The sequence below is a fragment of the Octopus bimaculoides genome, chromosome 27, assembly GCF_046866305.1.
Source record: "Octopus bimaculoides isolate indiv1 chromosome 27, ASM4686630v1, whole genome shotgun sequence".
NCBI classification, from domain to species: domain Eukaryota; kingdom Metazoa; phylum Mollusca; class Cephalopoda; order Octopoda; family Octopodidae; genus Octopus; species Octopus bimaculoides.
Window position 1 is genome coordinate 23149613 of NC_142954.1, and position 22500 is coordinate 23172112.

Here is a 22500-nt window from a genome sequence, read left to right on the forward strand (position 1 = left end):
GCACAGCAGTTTAATAAAAAGAAATCTTGGGTTGATCTGTTCAGCTTATAAACCCTTGAAGGTGGTGCCCCAGTATGACCGGCTGTCCAGTGATCAAAGCAAGTAATAGTTCCATATATAGCTAGCTGTAGAGCAACATTAGTTACTCAGGCACTTGAAGTTCCATGTAAAGCCATTATCAACTGGCTTTGGCTGTTCAGTTCTTCAAACCTGTTATTGGGGGTTTGCTCTCTGGACTTTGATTGTTTCTGATGGTGGTTGAGGGTTTCTGTTAAGTTCTGTATGAACATGTAAAGGTCTTTTTTTGTAAGGAATGGACGATAGAGGATTACAACTAAACTCACACATTATCGTTTATTACATTACATTCAGTTTGCCGTATCTTATTCGTTTTGTTATCCATCTCTGGGTATACTGAAGACCCCTTTTTGTCATAAGTCTTCCAACTCTTTGCTTTCACTAACACTTAGGTAGATGGAAGTAAAGCCAAAAGGGTCTTCGGTATACCTGAGATGTGAATGGAAAGATGATGGATAATGAAAAATGATGTGTGTTATTTCTTTACTACCCACAAGGGGCTACACACAGAGAGGACAAACAAGGACAGACAAATGGATTATATCAACCCCAGTGCGTAACTGGTACTTTTTTTAATCGACCCCGAAAGGATGAAAGGCAAAGTCGACCTCGGTGGAATTTGAACTCAGAATGTAACAGCAGACGTAATAACGATAAGCATTTTGCCCGGTGTGCTAACGTTTCTGCCAGCTCACTGCCGTAATAAATGGTGTGTGTGTTTAGTTGTAATCCATCTAGAGGGCAAGGATGGAGGGCTTGTATGGAACTGGCAATATGGGGGTGAAATAGAATTGAACACAAGCCTATTTGCTGACAAACACGACACACACACACACACACACACACACACACTGTTGTCAAATTTAAAGAAAACAAATGAATCTGAATGTTTTACTGTTGCAAACACGAGGAATTGAAGAATTGGAATCTGTTGGTTATTTGCAATGGAGGTGGAGGTGGCTGGCACGGTGGCAACATGGTGCTGATGTCTACAGATTTGATGATTCAAAGGCAGCATCAGTTGGCAGTTTACCAGTTCTTTGCTGAGCAAATAACAACCAAAAAAATTATTTGGATGCGTTCTGAAATATCTAACAAATGACTAATGCCGTATGAGACAGAGGAAATTGCAGCCAATATGTGCAGCTGCCTTATTAAAGAATTTGGAGTAAATTCTTTGATTGACATTGTATTTTCTCAAACAATTTCAAAGAAAATATTTCTTGCTGATGTTTTGTTTTTGTTTGAAGCAGTGGTCATGAATGGATTGGTGGGGGTGTTTTGGGTTGTAAAAGAAACAAAAATAATCTTGGAAGTTGTTGCTAGGATAGACGACATGTTTGAATCATTTTGGTTGCTTTGTCTCTTCTTTCACTTCAGTCATTGGACTGCGGCCATGCTGGGGCATTGCGTTGAAGGGATTTTAGTCAAATCGAACCACTTATGCTTTCTTTACTTTTTTATTGGTAACCCTGCTATTTATTCTATTGAACATTTCTGCTGAAATTGCTAAGTTACAGGGACAGTAACAAACCAACACCAGCTGTCAAGCAGTGATGGTCATGGTAGAAATGTATACACACAGTGGGCTTCCACACAGTTTCTGTCTAACAAATCCACTCGCAAGGCATTGGTTGGCCTAGGGCTTTCGAAGATACAACCACATGGTTGCAAAGCAAAGTACTTAATCAACCAGCCATTTCTCTTTTTTTGTGCTGACGTGGGTTGACTAAGTCTCACCACACCTAGCCATCATCTGTTGCAGTTCTTAGTCATCTGGCATACACAACCTACAACTGACCAACTTCTGTAGCTGCTCTTTTTGTTTTTTTTTTCTTGTCTTTACTGCAGAATCCCCCCCCCCCCTCTTCTGATCTGACGCCAACTACAGGGTGTCCACAAAGTCTGGGTACATGGGGATTAACACATACTTTAAGAAATTGTTATTTCTTATATTTTTTATTGTTTATGTTATGATTTTATTTACTCCATGTACCCCAGACCTTGTGGACACCCTGTACTTTAGCCTGCAGTGAATGCATTTAGGATGCCATCAGCACTAGAGCGGTTGCCTATGGCAGAGCCAAAGAGCTTTCTCTCGTGATATGGTTTATGGTCAAGCAGTCACAGGTGGACAGTTGCGTGTGTGTGTGTGTGGGGGGGTGATGACAGTTAAAATAGCAAGAGGTTCTCAGCTGCGGCCCTTGAGTGTCCTTCTGGCAGTTAACAGTTTTCCCTAAATATAAATATAAATTTTCCTTCTGCTTTACTAATTGCAAAGGAAGCTCTGTGAGTTGGGGGGAGCATATTAAGGTGTGTGTTAACTCCTTTTGATGCTAACCTGGCTGAGGCAACCCCTTGGTCTCAAATCCTCACATTTAACCCTTTTGTTTTATAAGGGTTTTGAAAATAATGGAAGAATTTAGTAAAATTATTTTGTCATTATGAGGGTGGCTTTTGGAACATCATTATTTGGTGTCTGCTTTCCATGCTGGCATGGGTTTGACTGGAACTGGTAAGCCAGAGAGCTGCACCAGATTCCAGTCTGGATTTGGTTTGGTTCCTATAGCTGGATGCCCTTCCTAATACCAACCACTTCAAGAGTGTAATAGGTGCTTTTTACATGCCACTGAAACTGGTACTTTTATGTGCCATAGGCATGGGTGCTAGTTGCGTTGCACCAGCATAGGGGTTACACCTTTGATTTCACTTTGGATGGTCTTACATTAGATCAGTTGAAACCAGTTTCTATCAAAGAAGCTGGAGGCAATTTCAGGTAGGTTGGTATCGATATCAAAACGGTTGATTTGTTTCAAACTTCTTTTGCTTGTTTCAGTCATTAGATTGCAGCAGTGCTGGGACCCTACTTTCAGTCATCTTTAATCAAATGAATTGACCCCTGGTACTTTATTTTTTTTTTTTTTAAAGCCTGGTACTTTTTCTATCGATCTCTCTTTGTTGAACTCCTAAGTTATGTCGATGTAAACACACCGACACAGGTTGTCGAGCAGTGGTAGGTCACACACATATAAGGGGCTCACAAGGCTTTCGTTGGCCTTAGTCGTAGCAGACACTTGCCCAAAGTGTCATGCAGTGGGACTGAACCTGAAGCCATGTGGTTGGGAAGCAAGCTTCTTACCACACAGCCATGGTAACAAAAAACCCCCAAAACAAAGGTGTGTATTGCAACAGAATTATGGTAACTGAAGGATTGAGGAGTGTTAGGGGTGGTGGTGTTCTGATTGGATTCTGCATCTTAAATTATAGGTTATCAGTTAATGTTTTAATTAATTTTCTCCATTATATTATTAACCATTTTGGCATTTAAACCATCCATTTTTTTTATTTATGCGCCCTTTTAAAGCCTAGCCAGGCTCATGGGCCCGGTTTCCCGGTTTCTATGGCGTATGTGTTCCCCCCAGCTGGATGGGACGCTAGTCCATCGCAGTGTTATTCAAGAAACAGGAAGAAAGAGTGAGAGAAAGTTGGGGGCGAAAGAGTACAACAGGGGTCACCACCACCCCCTGCCAGAGCCCCGTGGAACTTTTAGGTATTTTCGCTCAACAAACACACACAATTCCTGGCCTGGGAATCGAAACTGCAATCCTCCGACCGCGAGCCCGCTGCCCTAACCACTAGGCCACTGCCCCTCCACAAACCATCCATATCAGGCCTCAAATATTCTGCCTGTTTTATGTTCAAATTAGCCAGATTCTGCCTCTTACGCTTATGGTCATTCTAAACACGGGTTAAAAACAAATTGTCATTGGGTGGACTGTGACTTGCATGTGAGCCACAGGGGGCGGGGGTTTCTGAGTTTTTTTTGCTGTTTCTATAAATTTTAATGTTATTTATTCAACCATTGAGCAATAGACGGAGTCTTTTGTCATAATTTATAGATTTTTACTTCAATAAGAATTACCATGGGTAGGAAAGGGGATGGTTTTATACCTTTTACTTTCACATTTGATGTGGCCGTCCTGGGGCACTGCCTTTCAAGGGTTTTTTGAGTCAAATTGACCCCATTGCTTAATTTTTAAGCCTGATACTTGTTTTATTGGTCTTTCTGCCGAACTGCCAGGATGTGAACAAACCAAGATCGGTTGTCAAGCAGTGGTGGGTACATATGCATGGCTTCTTTTAGTTTCTGTCTTGCATATTTACTCTCAAACTTTGGTCGACCTGAGGCCATAGTAGAAGGCACTTGCCCAAGGTGCCATGTATTGAGGTAGATTTATATCATTATGTCCCCTTTTTCATACTTCCATGGGTTGATGAATTCATTGAGGTAAATTTTCTATGACTGGATGCCCTTCTTGTTGCCAATCCTCTCTCATGGCCAAACATGTTTTTGTGGAATATTGCAAATGAATGACTCTGTTGTAAATGAGTGTCACTGTCATACAAGCAATCACACGCTGTAAAGACAAGGACACTCGCTCACTCGACAAGCTTCTTTCAGTTTCCATCTCCCCTATCTACTCTCAAATCTTTTTGTCCTCCTGGTGCTATAATAGAAAGCACTCCCTCAAGGTGCCATGCAATGGGATTGAACTCGAAATCGTGTGGTTGGGAAGCAAACCTCTTTAGCGCGCGCGCGCGCGCGCACGGGACTTCCTAACTGACTGTTGTTGCCTGAGATTAAAGGAGGTTGGAAGCAAGATATTTGCTCCCTTAGTTTTGAAAAGGGGGAGACACACACAGACCCACTTACAAGAAACTGGTTTGGATGATGATGGTGGTAGGAGTGATGATGATGATGATGATGATGGGTGAGTTGTTGTAGATTAATGTATTAGTCATAGTAATCTGTTTGTAGTGCCTCTGAAAGTTATATTTTAATTTAAAAAAAAAACCCAATAAAACAACAAAAGTTGGTGTCTATAATTAATCTAACCTCCTCGGTTTAACTTTTGCCTTTAAATAGGGTCCCCTCCACAAACAGCAGGTGTCTGGTCCCCTTACATCATGTTTTGATCCTGATATTGGATTGAACCTCCTCAATGAATGAATTTAAATGGGAGGAGTGGTTGGGAACAATGAAATTTTTTGTCTCCTGGTTTAATTCTATTAACGGTAAAAAATAGGGAAAAAAAGCTGATAAATATTTGTCTTTGGGCTATGGTGGCGATGATGATGATGGCATTGTGATATGTGAAAAGGAAGTATTAAGCATTGTTCTATTTTATAAAAGATAGGATTATATGCAACGCGGAGAACGAACAAATCCCTGTTTAGCCTTGCTCTAGTGTAGAAATACATTCGTAGGGATATGTGTGTGTGTGTGTGTGTGTATAAAGTAAAGCATTTGTAGGAAGTAGGAGGGAGAGTTTGTAACTAACCCCCATCATTAACAGGAAACTAGTTAATCTTTTTGAAGGCAGATGGCCTCCCCCCACCAAATGGTGTAGGGAAAGGGGTTACTTTTGTTGTAGTCCTGGTGGTGGTAGTAATGAGATAATCCATTTATTTGATGGTCATTTGGGTCACCATCAAAGGCATTGAATCTATTACTCCTCCTTTCCTCTTCCTTTCACCATCATTGTGGTTAAAAACTTCTCTCTTTCTTTCTCTCTCCCCCTCCTCTCTCTTGTGTATACACACACACACACACACACACACACACACACACACACACACACACACACACACACACACACACACACACACACACACAATAGGCTTCCCCACAGTTTCTGTCCATCAAATCCACTCCCAAGGCTATCGTAAAAGACACCTGCCCAAAGTACCATGCAGTGGGTTAGAGAAACCACGTGGTTTGCAAAGCCACATGGCCACTGTTAGGTCAGGTATGAAGAGTCTCTCTCTAACACTAAGACCAGACCAAAGTTGTGATGTTGGCCTCTGTCAACAAATAATAGTTTTTATGGAAGAAGTGATCTTGTCGTGAGCAAGAAAATTGATTTCTATATATAAAAAAAATATTTTTTTTATCCTGGCTGTAGGTAGATGAAATGTTTACTAATTAGTAATACTTTAAAAATAGGAAGTGGTAATGACAGATCTAATTAACAATGGATTAATTAGTCAGTTAGTGTTCATCTTTCATGTTGTGTTAATTAGAAATAGTGATGACAAAAACAATGTTTAACATATTCACGTTTATACAAGTCTGGGGACAACTTCCCATGTTATTCTGACCTCATCAGCATTGTACAAATTTCATACTTGCTGGATTAATGATGGAATTACAACCAAATTTCCAATCAAGTTCTATAACGGTTTGAATAGGAAAACAGAATGTTTGAGAATAAGTTACTCTGCTATACCATCTGCAAGAGTTAAGTTTAGTGTTATCAAATATTATTATCAATGTCCAGTATGTGTTTGTCCATTAGGAGTAAAAAAGAAAAAAAAAAATATATGCAACTGAGAAGGTTGGGGTGGGTGGGTGTTTGTACAAGACCTAAAATTTTGCGGGAGGAGGTCAGCTGATTACATTCATCCTGGAAGGAGGAAAGCTAAAGTTGACCTCAGAGGAATTTGACCTTGGAATGTAGAGGGACGAAATGCTATTAAGCATTTTGCTTAGTATGCTAATGATTCCACCAATTTGCTGCCATAATAATAATAATAAATTCAGGCTAGCTGGCAGAATCGTTAGCACGCTGGGCGAAATGCTTAGTAGTATTTTGTCTGCCGTTATGTTCTGAGTTCAAATTCTGCCGAGGTCGACTTTGCCTTTCATCCTTTCGGGGTTGATTAAATAAGTACCAGTTACACACTGGGGTCGATGTAATCGACTTAATCCCTTTGTCTGTCCTTGTTTGTCCCCTCTATGTTTAGCCCCATGTGGGCAATAAAGAAATAAATACTTTCTGGTTTTGGCACAAAGCCAGTAATTTTGGGGGGTGGGAGAACTAATTATATTGACCCCAGTTGTTGACTGGTATGAAAGGCAAAGTTGACCTTAGCATGATTTGAACTCGTACTGTTAAGTGCCGGAAGATATACCACTAAGCACTTAGCCTAACATGCTAATGACCCCCCCCTTCCATGTACACACAAGACCTAAAAATTATTGATGAGTCTACAAGTTTTTTTTTTTTTACTTTTACCTTTTCATTGTTTAATCTGGATTATTTGAAATTTGAAGATTACTTAAGAGAGACAAGATAATCCTATTCTTAGCTGGATTAATTACACACGTAAATTGAAAATAGATTTTTGTGCAATTGGGGTTTATTGTTGGTCCATTTTTTTGTTTGTTTTTTATCCGACATTTAAGGACCAATTAAAAACTGGTAGCAGTTGTTAGTCATACCAGAAGAAATGTATTTGTTTAATCCTAAATTCTCTGATCACAGATCAGACGTTCCAGCTGGGATCCTCCCTCCTCTTTTCCTTTTTTTTTTTCTTTCTTCCCCCTAGACATGATACCTAGGGCTGCACTTTTTTTAGCTATGCCTATTGATGTGGCTGTGTGCTTAAGTATGCTTCCCAACCACATGGTTTCAGGTTCAAGTCCCCCTGCATGGCATCTTGGGCAAGTGTCTTCTACATTAATCCTGGGCTGACCAAAATTCTTGAGTTGATCTGTTACATGGAAACTGAAACGAGCCTATTGTGTGTGTGTGTGTGTATATATATATATATATATATATATATATATATATATATATCTGTATGTATGTGTGTGTGTGTGTGTGTATATATATATGTATGTGTGTGTGTGTGTGTGTGTGTATATATATATATATATATATATCTGTGCGTGTTTGCTCCATCTTCCCATTTCTTGATAACTGGTGTTGGTTTGTTAGCGTTCTCTAACTTAAGTTTGGCAAAAAAGACCCATTGGGGTTTTGTTCCTTTAAACCAGTGGTTCTCAACCTTTATAGACCCCTTTTACTCCTGTTTTACTCAGGTGGACTCAGTCATTTGATTTTTTAAAAAAATAACAGTATCATTTTTATAATTAAATATTAGAAATTGTATAAAATTATTAAAATATTTTATCTTGTAGCAATATAAGCAATTAACTGCAGATAAATTTTAACAATCTTATTATGGGTCCTGGTTGAGAACCACTAATCACAATCCTTCAAGATAGTGCCCCAGCGTGGCCACAGTCCAATGGCTAAAGCAAATATAAAAGGTGTGTGTGTTTGTTTTGTCTTGGACGTTGTGACCCTAATACTTACATTTTGAGCCTGTTATTCTGTCAGATTCTTTTGCTGAACCAAGTTATTGGGAGGTAAATAAACTAATACTGGTTAAGCAGTGGTTGGCAAGTGGGAAATACACGCACGCACGCACGCACGCACGCACGCAGCTTTATACACAAGCTGCCATTTACCAAATTGACTGGCAAGGCTTTGGTTGGCATCAGAGCTATAGTAAAAGACACTTGCCCAAGGTACCACGCTGTGGAACTGAGCTGGAAGCCATGCAGGGGTTGCAAAACAAGCTTCTTAACCTCAAAGCTGACATTTAACTCTTAAACTGACCCCCCCCCCCTGTTAGGCCGCAAATAGCCTGTATGTTTTACCTTTAGCTTGACCTGGCCTAATCCTATGAGATACTACAGGACTGAAGACATTGTGAATAAATATAAATTGGACAGAGAAATGTAAATGTTTAACCCATTACCTACCAGTGATCTCGTATGAGATCACTTAAAAATTACAAATTTCGTAATTATCTGTCAATATTTACACATATCTAACCTTTTTCCTATATCTACTAAGTATATTTCTCTGATATTCAAAAGAGGTTTGCTCATTTTTCACCCAATATCTCGCTTATTTCTATTTAAAATGTTATTTTGATCATTCCAGCGTGTTTCTAAGGCTGTTTTATGCTAGAAATCAAAGTTTCATTAAAAAAATTCCAGTTAATAGAATTATGGGAGGTAACGGGTTAAGGGTTGAAACTCAGAAAATGTGAAATAAGTTGTACGAAGGAGACAAAAAATTTGTACTGTTTTGTCGCTCACTCAGTGTGGTGGCCATTCTTTTAACAAGGCAGGTAAATAACTCTGCTTGTTTAAGTTTCCTTCCTCTCCCCAGTCTCCACAGCTAAACATGGGTGGTGGTGGTCAGTATTGAAAAAAACAACGCTCATAAATCTAGATGTATGATAGCTATTAGTGGATGAATCCGGCCAGTTTGAACATAAAACAGATTGAATATTTTGGGCCAGATTATAGCTTGATTAAACGCAAAATAATTAACAGTTTTGACACTAATCTACCTGAGTCCACCTCCGCATCTATGATACAAACTTCCTGGTTCATCCATTTAGTATTCGGATATTACTGTGTCAAATGAAACGCTTATTTATTCACATTGCTTTGAATTAATCTTGTATAAATTTTGTAGCTTTTGAAGTTTTGATATCATTTATTTTTAGAATGATATTGTCGGGTAGGTGTGAGAGGCTGAATCTGGTCAGTTTGGACGAATATTTTGGGCTGGAAGTGACTAGTTTTAACCTCTTAACATTGCATGTGACAATAATCCAAATACTGTTGATTCACATTGTTTTTAATCAATCGTTCATTATTTTTTAACTATGAGGTTTCGATGATGTGATTGTTTTTAAGAATGACATTGTAGGGTAGGTGTGAGAGGCTGGATCTGGCTGGTTGAGTGAATTTTGTCTCTTTGCAACCATCATGTGGTTAAGGGTCTTTTCTATTTTCTGACACTTGATTCTATTTTTTGAGTTAGTGGTTTGTGACTTTTGCCTTGGGTGGTCTGCACCATGTGAGTGGAATTTGGTGAATGGAATCTGGAAGCCTGTCATGTATGTGTAGTTGTGTAAAGAAAACTCTTGAATGTGGTGCTCCAGCATGGCTGCTGACCAATAATTGAAGTTGCTTAAAAAAAAAAGAAAAACCTGACCAACACTGACAATGTCTCTCTTTTTTCTTTCTTGAAGTAATTTTTTGACTTGGAGCAGAGTGGGTCCTGCCAGAGCTAAAAACTGCTTGAGGGAGGCTCTGTGTATGATGAAAGGACCCCTAAAACTCCCATCAGGAATTGCAGGCCAAAGGCAGGGCCTTGTAAATCTAATTTTCATCCTTAAACTGTTTAGTAATTGTAGTGAGCAGGTGTAACTGTGTGGTCAAGAAACTTGCTGCCCAACCATGTGGTCTTGGGTTTATGGCCATGAGTCACCCAAAGCCTCGTAAGTGGATTTGGTAGACAGAAACTCTGTTTCTGTGTCCTGTTGTCTTGACATTGTGATGGCTGTAAACGGGCATCACTGTCAAATAGGCGGTGTTGTTCATTTCTAGTCTTCCCATTGGAAACAGGTGAGGGTGGGTGACAGGAAGGGCATCTGGCTGTAGAAAAATCTGCTTCAACAAACTATATCTGATCCGTTGAAACATTGAAGAGTAGATGTTAAATGATGATGAATACTTTTTCATAATTTGTGTGGGAAGAAACTGTGTGTGAATCTATACAGAAATAGCAATTACAACCTCATGTGATCTCATTAAAATGTGTGCAAACAATAAGAATTTGTGACTATATTGGAAAAATTGACCCTAAAAGTGTTGTTTATAAATTCCATTCCCCTGCCCCAACCACCACCACCGCCAACACTTGTCTATTCATTTGTCTTGTATAAATAATTTTCTTCATCTTTTAATTAAAATTCACAACATTCATGCCATCATATTTGAAATTCTTGTGCAAAAAACTGATGTTTTTTACTAATTTATATAAACAATAATTTGTCATTTATCAAAGCAAAGTAATTAACGTATGTTTTAATTTTGTATTTGCAGGCGTTGAGTGCAAAATATGACGGGGCGTGTCGTAATTATAACAGGAGCCAACTCCGGCATTGGATTTGAGGCAGCTCGTTTGCTGTGCGAAGGTGGTAACGATGTGATCCTTGCCTGTAGGAATGAAGATAAAGGAAAAGCTGCTGTGGAGAAAATTCTCAGCAAGAATCCAAATGCTTTGGCAACTTTCATGCAGGTAACATTTGTTGTTGCTGGTGTTGTTGTTGTTGGTTGTAGTACATTTGTCCAGAGTGACGAGGACCATCTGACCATTCTTAATCCATCAGCATTCAGACTAATCACACTAGTCCTCAATATTTTACCTGTTTTACATTTAAAAATGTTAAGATCTGACCTCTCACACATACCCTACAATGTCAATCTAAAGATGTACAATCGGTACACGGACAGTTGGCCGACAGACAAGACAGTTGTGTGGCATGGTGCAGAGTCCTGTTGCCAGACATAGGACCTTCCAGCAGCCACCCTCTTGACCCAGGGCAGCACAACCTCCTCCAGTCACTTGATGTAGGTATCCTTATTGAGTCTGAGGCTGCGTGGGAATTGTCTGCACACGGTACAATCTGAAAAATACAAGATAATATGTAATTAATTAAAAGTAATGAAAAGTAATGTAAACACAAGTATTACATTTGACAAAATCTGAATTTTAAGCGGTTAAACTAGTCATCTGAGGATGATATAATTTCTACCTGTTCTATGTTCAAACTGGCCAGATCCAGCCTCTCACACCTACCCTACAATGTTATTCTGAAAATAAACCAGCATATTGAAATCTCAAAGCTGTAAGGTAATGCATGATTAATTGAAAACGATGTGGATAAACAAACACCACAATTGACAGAAATCATCATCATCATCATCATCGTTTAACGTCCGCTTTCCATGCTAGCATGGGTTGGACGATTTGACTGAAGACTGGTGAAACCGGATGGCAACACCAGGCTCCAATCTAATTTGGCAGTTTCTACAGCTGGATGCCCTTCCTAACGCCAACCACTCAGAGAAATCTGAATTCTAATAGGTTAATCGAAGTAGAAACGATGACAGTCAGTCCACCTCATAGTTGACTGATCACCTGTGCACCACCAAGCTCACTGTCTTGTCCGTGACCATCTTCAATCCAATGGCAATACTGAATCGATGACTGGGGATGGATGCTGTGGAGGACTGGGGTATCTTACTTGCTCACCATGCTCTGTGTGCTGAAGTTGCCTGATGACTGGAGATGGGTGCAGCAGATAACATTACATTATGTTAATTGCTTTTGTCTTCTCCTTCGTTATATTAATTAAAATAATTATTGCCATTGTCTTCTCCTTTCAGCTGGATCTTGCTGACAAAGCTTCTATCCATAAACTTGTGGAAGATTTCCATAAAACAGAAAAGAAATTGCACGTCTTAATCAATAATGCTGGCTGCTTCCTGAACCCTAAAGAGACAAAGCGCCAGTTCACTAAGGACAACTTTGAATTAACAATGGGTACAAATCACTTAGGTAATTATCTCTTTTTTTAATAACTAGAAATAATTAGTGGCGAGCTGGCAGAATCGTTAGCATGCTGGACAAAATGCTTAACAACGTCACCTGGCTTTACGTTCGGAGTTCAAATTCTGCTGAGGTGGACTTTGCCATTCATCCTTTTGAGGTAGACTTTGCTTTTCATCCCTTTTGGGGTCGATAAAGTACCAGTCAAGTGCTTAACCTGTCCTTCAAAATTACTGATCGTGTTCCAAAATTTGAAACCAATAATTAACATAATTCTTCAATATCTTCATCCTTTTGGGTACTTGATAAATTAAGTACCAGTTGAGTACTGGGGTCGATGTAATTGACCAGCCCCTTCTTCACACAAATTTCAGGCCTTGTGCCTTTAGCGGAAAGGACACATACAGACTGATGCTGGATTGTCACTATTATTAGCAGCGATGTTTGAGTCGCTAGCTGGCAGAATCGTTAGAACAAAGACAAAATGTCAGGAAGCATTTTGTCTAGTGTGCTGAGTTCAAATTTCACTGAGGTCGACTTTGTCTTTCATCCTCTCAAGGTCAATAAAATAACAGTTGAACACTGGGGTTAGTGTAATAGATTAGCCCCCACCGCCTAAATTTTAGGTCTTCTGCCTCTAGTAAAGATAAATAAAAAAACATAATCTTAGATTTCAAATAAACAGGGGTAAAAACCAAAGTCCTTTCTTAACGAATCTCATTTTGTTTTCTCATGTTAATTAGTCTTGTTCTGTTCGTTTGTGTGAAGCCAAATCGCTAATTGTGTTCTGTTGTATTTGCAAACAGGACCTTTCTTGTTAACCAATCTGTTATTGCCTGATCTGAAGAAAACTGGGGAAGAAAATGGAGATTCCAGAATCGTTACTGTAACAACTCATCTTCATGACAAATCTGTCACCAGACGACGACCAGGTGAGATATTTGATATTGTGTTTTGATCAAGGTGGTATGCCCCAGCATGGCCACAGTGTAATGACTGTAACAGTGAAAGAACATAAAGATAACCATTTATATGCATACCTACTTCGTTTCTATATGTAATTGTGTGTGTGTGTGTGTGTCTGCTGATATTTGTATACGTTGTTGGCTCCTGAGGGATTGCATTATTGCTCTTATTTGTCTGTGTGGTTGGCTAGGCATGGTTGGCTTGTCTCTGGTAGAGTCTAGGTGTGTTTATTAGTGTATACCCTGTGAGTGTTTGTGCCAGGTCTTGCTTGTCCAGTTGGCCACTGTGTGTGTGTGTGTGAGTGTAAGAGAGAGAGGAATTGTATATTGGTGTGACACACAGACACACTATATTGTCCTTTAATCTTGTTTCTTTTTCTCTGTCTTCAGTTGTTGAAAACTTGGATATTGACAATTTCTTCTTGGAGAAGGAGAATACTTACAACTCTCACCAAGCATACAAGAACTCTAAACTGGCCAACATAATGTTCACCTATGAACTTGCTAAGCAGTTGGAGAACACTGGCGTCACTGCAAACTGCCTTTGCCCAGGTAAGAAAGACGGTTATTTTCAAAATTAATTGAAACAAAGGCATTGTATTTTAACTGAAATATGGCAGCAAAAAAAGTTGATCTAAATTAAAACCTTCCATCAAACTTTCATGTTTGTCGAAACAGCAGCTAATAAAGACAGTTATTATACTAAATACTTTGTTTCAAAATTAATTGAAACAAAGGCAGCATATGTTGACAGAAATATGGTAACGAAGGGGTTAATTAGTGAAAATGGTTGTTAGTATTTAGCTGGTAAGCATGGGCAACTGCTGGTCTTCCATAAACAACCTTGCCTGGACTTTATACCTTAGAGGGAAACTTTCTAGGTGCAATCCCATGGTCATTCATGGCCGAAAGGGGTCTTTACCTTATATTTTGATACTCATGTTTCTGTCTTCGTGTTTGTTCCCCACCTCAACACCTTGACAAGTGTTAGTTTATTTACATCCATTTGACTTACCAGTTCAGCAAAAGAGACTGATAGGATAAGTACCAGGTTTGAAAGAAGTAAAGATTGCCTGGGCAATTTGTCCCCGAGTTTAAGATTGGTTCACCTTAACCCATATATGCCCCTGGTTGCGTTTTCACAGCGCAAAACTTGCTTCTACTTGTTTGGACCTGAACTCGTGCAGGAAGCATCTGACCAAGCATACGAAATGTTCAGTAAGTAGTCGACACACGTAGTTAACAGTTGCATACTGTCCTTCTCTTCCAGATTGTAAAAGCTTACCATAATGTTTAATCTAAATACAGTGAAATTTTAAGACTTCATTTTTGTATGGGCAAATATGGGTTAAATCTTTCTTGGTCTCTTCCACAAGTACCATTCACATATATATACATGGGGGCATTGAAAAGTTCTTAGTTTTCAGTAAAAGAAAATACAGGAGGATCAGTTAATTATGATTTTATACAAAATATTCCCCTCTCAGATTAACACATTTATTGCTGTGGTCTAAAGTCCTGTAAAAGAAGTTGGAAGGCTGGGCCTGCAGCCACGCCAGATCTTGTATGGTTGGTTCAGGGCCATGAATTGCCAGTCAGTACTGTTTGGTCATCTCCTTTCTGAGATGCTGCATCAGAAGATGAGTTTTTACCACTTCATCACATAACCCATATATACCCCTGGTTGTGTTTTCATAATGCAAAACCTGCTCCTACTTGTTTGGACCTGAACTCGCGCAGGAAGCATCTGACCAAGCATACAAAATGTCCAGGAGGTAGTCGACACCTGTAGCTAACAGTTGCATACTGTCTTTCCCTTCCAGATTGTGAAAGCTTACCGAAATTTTTTATGGGCATATATGGGTTAAACTCTGAGACCGTGCCCCAATCATTCCAGAAGATTTTTATGAGTGTTGTGTGATGGCGGAGGTGGTGTGGCTTGATGGACAAATTGAAGAACTGAGAATTGTTGTCTTTTGTCTGTTTCAGGTTTTATTCCAACAACAGAATTAACTCGTAACACCAGCAGCGCTCAGCGCTTCTACCGCAAGTTTGTCCTTCATGGACTTCTCCGTTTCACAAAGATGACCAGAACTGTGGAACAAGGTGCCAAAGCTCTTGTTGAAATGGCAACTGGAGAGAAATTAAAAAGTAAGCATTCCTTTTTTTTTTTTTGTTTTCTTTTTATATTTTTACTTCCAATTTTTTTTAATGAATATTCTGTGCGTGGATTTGGTAGACAGAAACTGTGTATATATGTGCATGTGTGTCTGCATATCATCATCATCGTTTAACGTCCGCTTTCCATGCTAGCATGGGTTGGACGATTTGACTGAGGACTGGTGAAACCGGATGGCAACACCAGGCTCCAATCTAATTTGGCAGAGTTTCTACAGCTGGATGCCCTTCCTAACGCCAACCACTCAGAGAGTGTAGTGGGTGCTTTTATGTGTCACCCGCACGAAAACGGCCACGCTCGAAATGGTGTCTTTTATGTGCCACCCGCACAAGAGCCAGTCCAGGGGCACTGGCAACGATCTCGCTCGAAAACCCTACAAGGCCAGTCAGGCGGTACTGGCAACGGTCACGCTCAGGATGGTACATCTTATGTGCCACCCGCACAAGAGCCAGTCCAGGGGCCCTGGCAACGATTTCACTTGGCTTGCTGGGTCTTCTCAAGCACAGCACATTTCCAAAGGTCTCAGTCAGTAGTCATCGCCTCGGTGAGGCCCAATGTTCGAAGGTCTTGCCTCACCACCTCAGCCCAGGTCTTCCTGGGCCTACCTCTTCCACGGGTTCCCTCAACTGTTAGGGAGTGATGTAATGTTTGTGACACAAAACTTGTGCACACAAGATTAAGATGAATATTTCATACATATTGTATTTATGGTTAACTGGAAATTTTTACTTTCTGTTATTCTGTCACATTCTGATCTTCCAGCGACAAATCATATCTCTACATCTTTCAAGTGTTCGGCTTCACAGGGGCAATAACTGATTGAGACCCTTGGCAATATGCTGTGCTTGAGAAGACCCTTCAAGCCAAGTGAAATTATAGTTGTGGCGGATACTGGAGTCAAACAACTGGCACATAAAAGCACCCATTACACTCTGAGTGGTTGCCATGTTAGGAAGGGCATCCAGCTGTAGAAACCATGCCAAATCTGCCTGGAGTCTGGTGCAGCCCCTCAGCTTATCATCCCTGGTCAAACTGTCCAACCAATGCTAGTATGGACAACACACACACACACACATATATATATATATATATATATATATAATCTACTCATACATGCATGGAAGATGAATGTTAAACGATGGTGATATATAATATTGTGTGGCACCTTAGGCTAGTGTCTTCTGCATTGGACAGGCGGAAGCTTTGTGAGTGGATTTGGTAGATGGAAACTGAAAGAAGCCTGTTGCATATTTTTATGTGTCTGTGTTTCTCTCCCACCACTGCTTGGCAGCTGGTGTTGGTATGTTTGCATCCACATAACCTAGCAGTTCAGCAAGAGAGACTGACGGTAAGTAACAGGCTTGATTCATTTGACTACAAATTCTTCAAGGCAGTACCCCAGTATGGCCACAGTCTAATGACTAAAGCAAGTAAAAAGTTGAAGATAAAGCGGGGTGAGGTATTTTGTATATGTGTGTAGTGTTTTGGAGTAGGGCAATGTCTTGCTTTTGTTGAGTCTCTGAAAATGTCCATTTATTCCATTCCAGATGTTAATGGTAAATACTACAAAGAACACCAGGAACTGAAGTCTTCTGAAGAATCCCAGAATGAGGAAATGCAGAAGAAAGTCTGGGAGCTGAGCGCCAGGTATTGTCACTTGGAAGGTTTTGAAGCTTTGGACGCACCGGCTCCACCTCCACCAGAAGAACCAAAAGAGAAATCTAAGGAAAAATCCAAATCTGAAGAAGAGAAGAAGGAAGGCGGTGAGGAGAAGGCTGAGGAAGATAAGTCTGAGAAGACCGAAGAGAAGGCTAAAGGTAGGTATCCATTCAAGAGTGATGGTCATGGGGAATAGTTTCATGTTGTCCCTTCTTGGTCCTCGAGATGTAATTTTTAGTGTTCTAGCTGTGACACTTTGGGAGTTTTGGTTCTCAGCCTCGATGGGGTCCTTGGCACTATGCAATGGCATCCAGTTCTTTTATTTGTGTAACTTTCGATGCCAAAGTTTGGGACAATTCCTTCGAGGATCTTCGAGATGTATATTAAGGCATATCTTTCTCGTCTACGCTCCAAGGAATAGTCTTAATCTCTTGAGTCTTTCCCAATAGCTTAGATGCTGCATAGAGGCTATATTCTTTGTGTAGCTTCGTTGGATTGCCTCAAGTTCTGATTGCCTCAAATATTGTATTTACACATACACACAATATTTTTGATGAGTGAAATTTGGTTGCTTAAATAAAAGTATTTAATAAATGCATTTTGTAATTTCTGGCAGAGATTTGAAACCTCCACTTCTATACATCCTGACCTGTTAGGCCACCAGTTCTGTCTGACTGGCTTCTGTGTCGGTGGCATGCGAAAACCATCCATTATACTCTCGGAGTGGTTGTTGTTAGGAAGGGCATCCAGCTGTAGAAACCTTTCCAGATCAGATTGGAGTCTGGTGCAGCCTCCTGGCTCGCCAGTCCTGAGTCAAACTGTCCAACCCATGCCAGCATGGAAAGCGGACATTAAACGACTGATATGTATGTATTTATGTGTCTGTGTTTGTCTCCCCCCCCCCCCATCAATTGACATAAAACAGCTACAATATTTGAGCTGGTTTAAATGCTAAATGGTTAAACGATTTGTAATAAATCTTTTTTTTTTGTGTTTCTTTTAGATTCTGAGGAAAAAGAAGGTGATAAGGAAGCAACCGAGACTGCTCCAGCTGAGACTGAAGAAGCTCCAAAGAAGGTGGAAGAGGAAGACGACCTGAAGAAAGGTACCCCAGCAACGGAGATCACTCCAGCTGCGACTGAAGTGGCCGCCTAAGGAGAGGGCCAAAGAATTAGTGAAAACTAAATGAATTAGAGGATTTGAAAAACAAAACAAAACAAAACAACAATAACAACAGAAAAAAAAAACACTAAACAAAAGCCACAAAGAAAATCTCTTATAATAATAATAATAATACGAATAACATCTCAGCAAAATAATATTGGTAATGATAATAATAATAATAATAATAATGATGGTTTTGGAATTGTATGTGACTGGCTTGTCACTGCTTCACATTAATAGAAGTTAGTGTGAGAAAAAGAAGAGAAAAAAAAAATGAATAAAGTACCAACACATTTCAACAAAACAAATAATAATAATAATGATTAAAAAAAATGAACAAAGCAACTACAGCAACACGAAAAACATTAAAAAATCAAAAAAAAAAGAGCCCCTCCCCTCAAAAAAAAAAAATTAAAATGATTTCCAATTTTTTAAAATTTTATTTAGCTTTGTCTAAATAATAATGATGATGATAATAATAATAATAATGATAATTGCTCTTGTATATTTTAATTTTTTTTTTCTTTTTGTTTTGTGTTCCCAGCCTCTCTTTTGTTGGCACCGTCTGTTTTGGTCCCTGAATCTTGCTAAAGTTTATGTGACACTGTACATGTGTGTGTGTGTGTGTGATGTATATGTATACATATATGCATTTAAATGTGTGCGTACACAACACACACACACATATATATATATATATATATATATATGTATATATGTGTGTGTGTATATATATATGTGTGTATTTATATATACATATATATGTGTATATATATATATGTGTGTGTATATATATATATATATATCGTACACGCACACACACACACACCTCCCCCTTCGCCTTTTTCAAATGGTTAATTAGGAAGAAAAATAAATAAATACACTGATGTGCTGCTGTAAAATTTGCATTTGATCCTTGTAATCATTTCTTCAAACCCCTTACATCTTCTCTTTCTTTCTCACTCTCTCTCTCTCTCTCTCTCCATATGTAATCTCCTTTCACTCTTTCCTCATCTGCATTTCCTCCTCTTCCCAGCACTGCCAGACAAATGAAAAAAAAAATGGTATAAAAAAAACAACCAAAAAAAACCCAAACAAACATGCAAAAACCAAGAATAAGCTTTCAAATAAAGTATTAATTAACGAGATATGATGTATCTGTTGCTTACTCGTTGAGCAATAATTAACTAAAAGGCTTGATTGAGTTTCTGTTTTTCTAATTCTTTCTTTTGAACTGCCAAATTTTTATTTTGTTTTTTGCAGAGGGGTCGAAGCAGAATAAAACGAAGAGGTCCAACATCTTCCTATTTTTCCTCTTCGTCCTCTTACAAATAATTAACACATTAATTTAACAACAATAATAAACATTTCTAATTGAGGCTCAAAGGCTCAACATTTCGGAGGGAACAATCAAAATTAACTCTAGCACTTCTATTTTATAATAATGATAATACAATTAGTAGTAATAATAATAGCTGAAATATTTTATGGGGTTTGATTCTGTCTGTCTCTCTCGCTGTCTCAATTTTCCTTAATGGCACTAACAGATTTTATTTTAATGTGGATCAGGAAAATTTGTGTCTATAAACAGGTTTCCTTCCTTCTCCTTTACCTTTCTTCTCACCCCCCCCCCCTCCGTTTTTATCCTCTCTTTGTCCCGTCATCCATATTGAGTTGTTTACATCCTTCATGTGTTCAATTCTTACAGATGGATTGTGTATATATGTATACACATACACATGTGTGTATATATATATATATATATGTATATATATAGTACACATCCAGATGCGTGTGTATATTCATACATGTTACGTATGTACACACAGGGACCCAAAAGTTCTTTAGCGTCCCGCAACAACAAAAACCCAAATCTGTTTAAATGGAATTAATTGTAGGAGCAGCATGGTGTGGTGGCGAGGAGAGAATAGGAGAAAAATTAGGAAAAAAAAGGGGATAAATACATAAAAGAAAAAAAAAACTCCCCTCCCCCCATAAAAAAAAACAAAAGCATTTATTATATACAGAAGAAATCCAATGTGTTTCTCTCGAGTCATTTTCCCATCTTTGTCTATTTTCTTTCATTTCTCAAGCATTAAAATTTCAAAAACTAAAGATCTTCCTTGTATTGGTAACCCTCCCACCCACCCACCCACTCTTTATATTCCATCAGAAGATTTAATTTAATTTTTCAAATATATATTTTTTTGAATCAACCCTCACATATTTCATGCTGGACAGAGGTGTATATATATGATATATATATATTTATGTGTGTGTGAAATCTATGTCTATTTCTTTATGGTTCTACGGGGGCCTAAAAATGAAAGCTTCTCAAAAAAACCCCTACATTTTTCAATTCTTGTTCTGCTTGTCTTTTTGTTTTTCCCACCGTCTCTTGGATATTATTTTCTGTAAGAATTTAATATTTTTTCTATCTAAAAAAAAGAAAAAAAAACCCCTGAAGTTCAAAGTTAGTCACTAATTTTTCTGTAAAGTTGAAATAAAACTAAACCAATTGCTCAACAACATAACCTTATCAATCTATCAATATATATATATATATATATAAACATACATACGTAAACATACATAATATTATATAATATTATATATATATATATATATATATATATAGATATATATATATATATATAAAATGTTCAAAATATTGAAATTGTTGCATGCTGTGGTGTGTCTTGTGGTAAAAACAAAAAATAGCCCTTGTAAAAATCTTCATTCTCTTTCTTCCTTAGGTTAGAATTTGCATTTACCGAAAGAGAAAGGGAGAATAAAAATAAAAGTAAAAATGAAATATAATAATTAAAAAACAAAATTACTAATTCTTCTTTCCTCCATTGCTAGTAAGAACCCCCCTCCCACCCAAATTCCATTCAAGAATGTCTCGAAGTTCCTATATTTTTGATTTAACCTCCTTCCATTTCTGGATTCCTCTGTATGTATGAATGCATGTCATAAGTTCCAACTTCTCTCTCCATTTATTCAACCTCAGTAATTCCACTGTTTTTTTCCTGTCTTCTGAAAGAATTATTCGTAACAGGCAGCAGAAATATTTTTGCCTTGCTCACACTCAACCTCTTCTACATAAAAACTCTCCCTCTTGTTCCTTACCATCTTGTGGGCTTAAGATCCAAAGCTACCCCCCTCTCTCCCTCCCTTTTTTTCTTTCTTTCTAATTCTGTTATTTCTCTGAATTACATTTCTAGAATTCTACTGCTGTTGCTGCTTTTATAAACTGGCTTTACCAGTTCCGTTACCAAAAAGGAGCAAAAGAACCCTTCTCCCTCAAAGAAAAAAAGAGCAAAGCCTCTAACATGGCACCCGTCTGTCTCAAAGCATTTTATTTTGACATCTATTCCTGCAGGCAAGCAACTCACCTGCTCACTCCAAAGTTAATATTTTATTATCAAGGTAGATTTTTTTTGTGTTTCAAATAATACATTCTTTGGAAAGAAAAAAGAATGGCAAACAAAGAAATTGGTCTGGGAATCATAAGTATTGGTTTGGAGGAAGGAATCTGTCTCCCATCTCTTTGAATACACACACACACACATACATAAGTGTGTGTGTGTATATATATATATATATATATATATTTACAAACGTGTGTGCATATATATATATATATATATACATACACGTGTGTGTATGTATATACATATATACATGCATATGTATGTTTAGATAGTTCAAGAATTTAGGTTTTTGCATGCAGTCTTTGATTCCTTTTATTTTTAAGAATATTTTGCATCATATTCTTTTAATTCTTGTTTTGCTAACGAAAGTCAGATGAAAGATTTTTGTTTTTACATAAAACAAAAAAAAAAAGCTTATCCATTTTGACCAATGTTACTAAAAAAAACCAAACAAAACAAAGGAAAAACCTTAAAGTAAAATTGAGTGAAATTTTATTTTATGAAAGATTTAACTCTCACCCCACCGTAATTTCTTTTGTTCTTTGTTTAGAACTAAAATTTGTCCTTCTACCCTGTTCCATGGTTTTGTATATCGGCGTGAATGAGTGCGTTTGCTGACAACGTCAAGTTTTTCTAACCAAATTTGTCAATTATTTATCAATTTCATTTTTTGTTTGTTTCTTTTTGTATATCTCTTTCAAATTCCCTTGTAAACCATTTTCAAAGATTTCAGCTTGAGATACAAA

At 38.2% G+C, this 22500-nt stretch overlaps 1 protein-coding gene across 1 annotated transcript in view; it reads left to right on the plus strand.

Moving 5' to 3' along the window:
* LOC106876816 (retinol dehydrogenase 12) overlaps nt 1-22500 on the plus strand; it is a 54655-nt gene that overhangs the window by 31150 nt on the left and 1005 nt on the right. The window contains exons 2-8 of the mRNA XM_014925529.3: nt 10841-11036; nt 12188-12359; nt 13157-13282; nt 13706-13867; nt 15305-15466; nt 17042-17311; nt 18157-22500. The exon at nt 18157-22500 is cut by the window's right edge and continues 1005 nt beyond it. Coding sequence (XP_014781015.2) covers nt 10857-11036; nt 12188-12359; nt 13157-13282; nt 13706-13867; nt 15305-15466; nt 17042-17311; nt 18157-18308 — 1224 coding nt within the window. The 5' untranslated portion in view covers nt 10841-10856 and the 3' untranslated portion in view covers nt 18309-22500. The remainder of the gene's footprint in view (nt 1-10840; nt 11037-12187; nt 12360-13156; nt 13283-13705; nt 13868-15304; nt 15467-17041; nt 17312-18156) is intronic.